At 42.5% G+C, this 8703-nt stretch overlaps 1 protein-coding gene across 3 annotated transcripts; it reads right to left on the bottom strand.

Moving 5' to 3' along the window:
* Positions 1-393: 393 nt before the first annotated feature.
* ccnt2a (cyclin T2a) lies at positions 394-8620 on the bottom strand. Of its 3 annotated transcripts, XM_056388660.1 has the most exons (10): positions 8424-8617; positions 7677-7758; positions 7430-7558; positions 7042-7102; positions 6372-6434; positions 5552-5597; positions 3091-3254; positions 2781-2851; positions 1231-2551; positions 394-1062 (listed from the first exon to the last, which is right to left on the bottom strand). In XM_056388660.1, the coding sequence occupies exons 1-10, from the start codon at positions 8579-8581 to the stop codon at positions 992-994; spliced, it is 2166 nt and encodes a 721-aa protein (XP_056244635.1). In that variant the 5' UTR covers positions 8582-8617; the 3' UTR covers positions 394-991. The 3 variants fall into 3 exon arrangements, 2 of the variants coding, with proteins under 2 accessions (XP_056244635.1, XP_056244634.1); XM_056388659.1 differs by lacking the exon at positions 394-1062 and having other exon boundaries at positions 1091-2551; positions 8424-8618; XR_008828977.1 differs by lacking the exons at positions 394-1062; positions 1231-2551; positions 2781-2851 and having other exon boundaries at positions 3115-3254; positions 5158-5597; positions 8424-8620.
* Between the last annotated feature and the right edge of the window lie 83 nt (positions 8621-8703).

Below are 8703 nucleotides of genomic sequence, written 5' to 3'. Positions count from 1 at the left end.
TAGTAGGTGTTGAATGTGCCTGTGTTGAGGGCATCAACTGACATTTCCTGTGATGGAAAAGCACAGTACAGCACCCTCTGTAGGAAGGCTGTAAGAAGCACACACCACTGGAATGCTGCAGTCATTCACCCGATGATGCCCAAACGGTAGATCCACAAAATAAAAGTCTTTTATAGGTATTATAGTTATCTTGTTATACTTACAAGCAGCTCCAAACCTGAGTAGTCATGGTATAGCTTTTTTTTTCTTTAAACATACAAAAACGTATGTACATTTATCTCCACTTCCTGTAAACAGTAAGTAAGTGCTCTCCTTTTAAATCCCTTTGATGATTGAAACATGCAAATCATACGCACAGTACTTAAGTATAAAAAGAAATCAAGACAAGAAAAGTAATTGAGGAGATGAAACTTTACACCTAAAAAAATTGCATCCATCAACAGTACTAAATGGAATGCCAGCAAACATAACTTGAACTCATCTCCAGCTGGCCACTGGCTTCCTCCATACAACTGCAGAAATGTGATTCAATTAAATTATTTATAGTACTTGTAATACTTTTGTTTCTCCATATGGGGATCTTAGATGTAGGGAAGGACTTCCCTCCCGATGGAAACACACTCAAACCCTCCCCACGACAATCACACCCGCCCAACCTTTGCACATTCCCAGACCCATTTGAGGAGGAAGGAGAACCAAGCAGCAATTCAACACTAACAGAAAAACAGGACCGAGCATCACAGCCCAGAGATGTGACAGTGAGGAAGCATAATTTTTCATCTGTCTAGTCTCTCAGAAACTGAGAAGTCCAACAATACTTTTCATGTTTTTGGAGATAATTTTTTCTGCCTTTCAGTAAAGGGTTTATCATCACATAAAGAGTTATTTTTCTAGGGCACTTGACAAGGAGGTGAGCATAGTCTTCAAAGTCTCAACTGTGGGTTGTTTGATGCCATTTCCATGTGGTGGCCATAGCTGCAGAGTGGTGGACTCAGTGTCTCTGCTCTCCCACTTCGTGTGGCGATTCACTAGGAGGGTACTGCTGAGAGGTCCGCAGCCCACCTGGGTGTGACAGGAGGGAGGAGGAGAAACAAGAATAAGGAAGAGGAGGGGGAGGGAGGGAGGGAGGGAGGGAAGGAGGTTAGCCAAAGAGCTGCAAGCCAGATGAGACACACTGCAGTACAGGAGAGGAGCAAAGGGGAGAAAAGGGGGAAGAAAAAGATGAAGTACCTGCAGCACCAGTGCCACCCTTGGAGATTTTGCTCACTTTGGAGCAAGAAGTGGAGGATGAGGAAGGAGGGTGGTGGTTGTGGCTGACCTCTGGGTACGCCCTCTTGCGTGATGTGGATGAAGAGAAAGAGGTGGATCCGGGAGGAGCAAGCGTCATCCCTTCCATGCTGACCAGCCCCGGGGGACCACGTAGCAGGCCTCCCCCGCCACCTGGGCCCTCGGGACCTCCTCGCCCATTGCCGCTGTGTGTGTGAGGGTGACTGTGCTTGTGATGGCGATGGAGGTTGTGCTCCGCTCCGCGATGTTTCTCTTTGTTCACCATCGGGCTGGAATGTTTACTCTTGTTGTTGGTGGTCGCCATGCCTTCATCTGATGAGCTGTGGCACTCTGATGATGAAACTTTTATCTTCATCTTAAGCTCGTCTTTGCTGGGTTGCCCACTTTTATCCAACTGGGAGCTGCCGCCAGACACAGGAACAGCCAGGCGGAGTTTCAGCGAGCTTTTGTCCCGTTTGTCACTGTGATGACGTCTGTCTTGCCCTGAAGTTGAGGAGGAAGGGACTTTAATTTTCATTGGGGAGGCGGTGATGCCACCACCTCCACCATGGGACGTTTGGTGGGGCTGTGAATGTTTTCTATGGTCTACTTGGCTCATAGATGATGGTGCATAGGTAGAAGAGGAGGAAGACGACATTTCGCAATCCATTACACCTCCATGCTGTTCCTGCCGGCGTTTCTGTCCAGAGACAGCCAGCTCTGCAGCATGTTTCTCTCTGTATTTGTCCAGAGACAGCTTCTGAGCTGGAGAAGGTTGTGGTGGTGGAGGAGGCTGAGCTGGTGGAGGGTATGCAGGCTGAGGTGGTGGCTGATGCTTGCCCACTCCACCCCCACCAGCTCCTTTTTGTTCCTGTTTGACAGGGTTAAAGTCTATTGTTTTCTCTGTCCTGTATATCGGTGGATGCTGAAGCAAAGAGGATGTGGAGGTCTGCAAGGACAGTGTCTGCTCTTGGAGAGGGATGCTGAGGGGTTCCTGTTTTAAACAGGTGGAAGGGTACCCTGCTTGGTTCTGTTTGCCCTGGGGCCACTCACTGTGGCTAGCAGGATTGTATGTACCAGCCATGGTGTCCAGAGTCAGGGGTGCACCTCCAGACTGGCCAGGCATGGACATGGTGAAGGTGTTGCCTGCTTTGGAAAAGCTTGGGTTGGAGGAGACTCCAGCAAGCGACGCATCACCTTGGTCTTGGAGCATGGACGGCCCAGGAAAGGAGTTATCCATCAACTGGGTGCTCTCAGTCTTGGGCTTTTTGGCAGCTTGTGTCGCCTAGGTGGGATACAGAGATTTGTTAGACGGTTTAGTCAGCAGTAGTACAAATACTCAATGTAGTGGGATTTCTCTTGTAACTCCTAATCCTTTGCTAGTTCAAATTTTAAATTGCCAATCAGTTCTTTGCCAAACGGGGCTGAGCGGTAACACGCTGGGCAGCCATTTTGGCATGTAAGCTTTTCCCTGATTTTTAAAGACCATGCAAGTGTACAGTAGTATGTCCTACCCTCCAGTTGCGTATCCTCTTTAACCGGCTGGGCGTCTTCTCCAGAATCTGCAGAAACTCATGGGTCAACTCTGCAAGTACAAGACATGAATGTTGTTTGATGCCTAACTTAGACAACTAAACTGTCTTATTCAGACACTTTTAAAATATCTATATTATATGAACTTTGGGTAAATGCTTACAAAACACCACCACATGCTGCAGAAAACCTTACTATACTAAATATAGCAAGATATAATACATTGCTGTAAGTGACATTAATTCACTTTCATAAATTATGGCAAACAAAAACACATGTATTGCATCTCACCATCAAGCAGCTCGAGAGTGACAGAGCTGTCCACGTACTCCCACCAGTGTTTCCCATCAGTGGAAACCGGGATCTCCCAGTTGGACCACTTACATGCCAGGTGGATGCACACACAGGCGATCACCGTGGGCTTGTACTGGAGGCAGAAGGTAGTGAGGTGTAGACTGTATAATGTGTGAGGGTATGCGCAAGTGATGAGTGTGTGCAGTGTGTGCAAGACAGTGGATATTTCACATATGTGAAGGTGTAGGTATGGGAGTGAGTCAGTTCAGGCCAGGTGAGGTCAGGATTGGTCCAACATGTGGAGAAAAAAGAAAAAAACACAAGAGGGAGCAGACAACTTTAATTTACTGGTGGCATTGGTTGCAAAAGACAGGCCATAATTTGATTGTGTTGATACATTAAACTTGATCTGATAATGTAACAGCTTCTCACTTCAAACTGGCAACAACACAGGTAACATCAACTTTTCAACCCATGTAATGTAAAAGGACACAATTCCCAGTGCTTAAAAGCAAGAAGTTAAAAGTGTCATGAGACAATGATTTATGTTTTAAAGGAACTCAGCTGGTTTAAATGTTGGGACATCAAAACAAAAGTGAGGGAAGTGAGTGGGGGGCCATGTCTAGTAGCTAAGTGTAGTCTGCCCATTGTGAAACACACAACCCTGAGGCCACCCATGTGACAGATGCATAACTGTACAATGAACTGACAGGTGGCTGCTCCTACAGCCCTCTCTGTAGGGTCTCTCTTTCTTTGAACTGTGTTAAAAAGGGATACATCTAGTGGGTCCTCCAAATTAACAAATATAATGTAGAAGCAGTGCTGCCAGTGTTAGGCATACACTAAAGTCTATGCTCTCAATACTGCCAGAATAAGCCTTTCTAAATTAAATATCTTAGCTTACTGACCTATAACTCAACCCTACTCTTCTACAACAATGGAATTGAAGAGTGTAATGCAAGTATAGATCATAATCAGACAGTACAACATATTCATATCACAGTCAAAATAACAAATAGAAATAGACAAGTGGCTACCATCCAAGTATTGAAAACTAAAATATAGACACAAGCTGCGACTAAACATTTTTAAACTCCCCAAGGTTTTGGTTCTTTGTTATCAAGTTCACTTTTGGTGAACCAGATAAATCAGTTAATCAACTTCAGCACTGACGCTGTTTTTTTAAGTTGAAAGTTGGTTCTCCGCAATTATTTCAGACACTTAAGCCATGAATATGATATTGCAGCCATGATGAACAAAAGATTCTCGAGGAAAAGTTAATCCATGTTATAGCTAGATTCAACAGTATGAACAGCCTTAACTTCACAATGCTGTATTTTGGTCAAAGCTGGATGGTAACCTTGTGCAGTGAGACAAGTACAATGTCTGGAGTCTGGTCTGCCAGATTACAGTGGCCTTAAACAAAGCTATCAGTCACAGCTGACATCTGTTTGATAACTCCTCTCAAAACACCTCTCTCCCATTAATTTATACATTGAAAATAATTTCAAACATTAAGCATGTGAGTCTTCAAAACTAAATTAAAATCAATCAATTTGTAAGAATATTGAGAGATTCTAACAACAATCAGTAGGTTACAGGTTTCACTCTTAATAAGCGCCAAAACCTCTAACACCATTCACAGCATCCAGACATTGTCTACTGATTTGGAGTAGTTGAAAACAAAGTTAACTCCATTAATACCATACCATTTCCACCACTGCCTACTTTGAACAAACCCTTTAAGGACCCAGTTTTTCTACTAAAAGACGTGTCAAGAAAGACATTTTGTCCTGACTCAATTCATATTCACCAAATGCATTTTGATATATACGAGAAATACTATATGTTATACGCATTAGATTTTTACAGGTCCTTAATGGGTCACGATTAGGTTTTTCTTGACACATATTTTACATAAGCTACATGTAGATAAGAATGTGATAGAGCAAGAAAAAAAAGACAAGCAAATATTGAAAAAGTTTAGAATATCTGAGGAGATAATGCATTTTGAACAAATGGATGTGAAAAAGAAAATTTTAAAAATGAATTTGCGGTACTTACCGGAAGGACCTCTACGAGAAATGTTTACATCTGTGAAATCTTTAGCTGCTATTCAGGCTACCAAAGTGTCTTTCTCTTTTAGAATTATGCACTTTTTCGCAACCGAACAAACATGTGGGTTTCAAGCGCACCACTACACTTCACATCTTGCATTCAACCCATCTGTGCCAACACATGGTCCCTTGTACAATACACCGCACTGCGACTGGGGCCGGTAACGCTACAAGCCTGTCCCACTTCCTTTGAACAAGGGAGGGGAGCTGAGGGGGAGGAGGCAAGCGTCCCAACAACCACCAGCGCAAGTAGGGCCCGTTGGACACTGAAAGGGTACCCTGCATTACTGGAAGCTATGGTGTGCAGTCAAAGTGCAACAAAGGAGGGGCAGGATAACAACCTGTTGGTAGCCATGAAATAGGAAGTCTGTGCCAGATCCTTGCTTGCTGTAAGAGACAAACAGAAGAAGAGAAAGAGAGGGAAGGGAAGAATGATTACCATTTATGCAAGGCAAAGCATTTTGTTATCATTAGGACAGAACTGAATGTTTGCCTTGTTTTAAGATCATTTTCATTGCACTGATTAAGCCAAGACCAAGACTGAAAATAACAATTGGCACCAACTGTTGCCACATTTTGGAAATTTTCAGTATGCTAGATGATTTTTCTAAATTAAATCTGGAGGGAAAGTTAGGAGATCCAATCTAATCCAATATTATTAATAAATTGCTTTCAGTGTTATTGCATCATGATGAAATTATGTTCTCATTTTACAAAAATACAGTTGCAGTAGCAAATTAATCACTCCAAGCAAATTTAAAGACAAGTTGCTTTCTTGAACAGTGGAACTGAGTTCAAGGCACTAGTTTGATCGATCTACATGTGATTTTGCATGTATATCTACAATATGTAAAGAATAAACTATTGCTACTTATTCTTTTCCAGTTACTGCTAATCTCATAGGGGGAATGAATTGGCAAACCCCTATAACTAATTATTAAAATCCAGTCTTCGACTTGGCCCAACAAGCACCAGTCAATGTTGCGGTTTATGTGCTGTGTCATATAACGAACTCAAAAGGTCATCAAAAGAAAAAAAGAACAAGGCGTGTGGTTATGTAACCATTAAATCAGCAAGGTTTTTCACCCCCCTCCCCACCCATATCTGGAGGTGGGAAAAACAAGACCAGAGGGCACAAAGAGCAAAGAAGGAAGCCTCTACCTCGCACTAGCTGGGAACATTTCACCACATCAGTGTGTGGGTGATCAATAGTAATTTCAAAGCCTGGAACAAAATACATGACAGGTGAGTTTAACACAAACACAGTTGGGAGGTGACATGTCATTTTAAGATTCAACAAAGAAATGTAGCGCTTGTTTTAAAGGATATTGATTCATACAGACATGTGAATAGTGGAGATTGATGGCCAATTCATTCAAGTGTGTTACAAAATATTCCAGATTAAGTACAGTCAACTCATCTCCGACCACTTTCACTTTGAATGACATCTCTCAGTTTCAAATGTAGTCAACACGTGAGCAAGAATCATTGTAGCTGTAAAATAAAATGTTGCAAAGCAGCGAAATTATGATATAATTAGTCAAAAATGACCGTAAAAATTCCCTAAAGCCTTATCAATAGCAGAGTTTGCGACTAATGTCAGCATTGACAAGAATGACATGTCACCTTTACACGATTTATTGAAAATACATATTTGACATGATACCCATACAGTAGCTGATAAAACATTTCACTTAACAGGCTGTGATGAATAAAATCAGTGATCAATAGCACTACTCCCTTATTGATAATGTAAGCCAATGATAATGATTATGAAAAACAAAAGTGCTCTCTCTCGCTCAAGTCATCCACTCCAGTCACCACTACTTACCCAGGGTCTGCAGCACTATGGATTCAAGTATCACCAGCTCTTGAGCTTGCTGGAGGTATGCCTGAAGTTTGATAGACAGTCATTACAACACAATTGTAATGAGTCTATTAATCTATCCCTCTAACAACTGATTTCAAATGGCCAAAACTCCAAACAGAGAGGCTCATTTTACTATTAATGTTAATCTTGGTAAGATGCAGGTGTTTGTTGCACACCAACAGCAGGCCAGATGTGTAAAAATAAGACCCTTTGTACAGGGCGAAGGAATGCAGCACAGCCAGTTATACTGTACACAGGGAAACCATGACCACTGAGAGAACTCGAAAGACAGATGTGGAGGGGGAAAAAAACATTAAACCATTCAACATGCAGAGCTTCCCGAACTTACATTACTTTTTGTGTCTAGAGGTGGTTCTTGGGGATTTAGGCAAGCATGTGCAACTTTGATCACATGTTCGAGTTTCCGAGGTTGCTCTTCCACTTTTGCAGCCAAGAATAAGGTGGTTGGAGATATTATCTGTATAAAAGCATCAAGACATTTAAATCCAAACCCAAACTACCTAAATGATGTCACAGTCTATCTAACGTGTAATAAGTTACAGGTAAAGAGTAGTATTAAGAAACATAATACTTACATTTCTATGGAATTTGGTGAAGGAATGGTGCATATAAAATCTATGCATGTAAACAATGGCTGTATTTATTGTTAATTGAGAGCTGGAAGTGGGGGTCAAGGACAATTCTGGGAAATAATTAACTTAATCTATGAACAATACAGCTATACGCTATTCTGTCAAGCCAAGACACACTACTGGGCGACTTATTAGCGCTAAATTTTAAGTATTATTTTATTTTAACCGGGTAAAGAAAAGTTAACAGCTGAGTCCACGATACTGTGTAGCAGGTGACTTAGCTTTATGCTAATTATACTAGTGCAAAATCAATATCACAAGGAAATGACACATAAAACCTTCATACGTCAGCTTACTGGACTATTGAAGGACGCAGTTATTTGTTAAACCAAGCTATACCGCGTGGAAGACGCAAGAACCGTCAGATTTTTGTGGGCAAGTGATTAGCAGCAGCTGCAAACTAGCCTAACGGCCTATCAGACGTCAACCCTCAGCTAGCTAGTTAACGTGCTACATTAGCGTAGAGCTAAACGTACAATCACAACATCGAGATTTCGCATGAAGATTTCTTAGTAAAACAAGATTTTAACCAACGCAAAAACAAAACATACAAGTCGAAAAAACCTCGAAACTTGTTCCCTAATCTCAGCGGTCTCTTCAAAATGAGTAACGTAATGGGCCCGCTCCAACCGTTAGCGCCATGTCTGCTTCCAGCCTGGTCGAGGGATAAGTTTGTTTACAAAAGGATACACATTGAGTCTCTGGCCCATATCTTGGATCAGATTCGCCGCTTGCTGTCTGTAGGAGAGCTCCCGATCTGGTTCTACTCCACATCGGCGGGACGGCGTGGTTTCGAGCTGCTCCCGGGTGAAAAACCACTTCGACGAAGACCCCCGGCACGCCGCCATTGCTCTCCAACGTTCACTCGGGCATCTGTAAAGCGGATGTGACGGCGATGTCGCACAGGAAACAACGACTTTTTCGTTGGTGAGAGCCATGGATGTACGACCATGGTGCAGGTCTGTTATCC

Source organism: Seriola aureovittata, chromosome 11, assembly GCF_021018895.1.
Source record: "Seriola aureovittata isolate HTS-2021-v1 ecotype China chromosome 11, ASM2101889v1, whole genome shotgun sequence".
Taxonomy (NCBI): domain Eukaryota; kingdom Metazoa; phylum Chordata; class Actinopteri; order Carangiformes; family Carangidae; genus Seriola; species Seriola aureovittata.
This window is presented reverse-complemented; position numbering and strand designations above follow the sequence as displayed.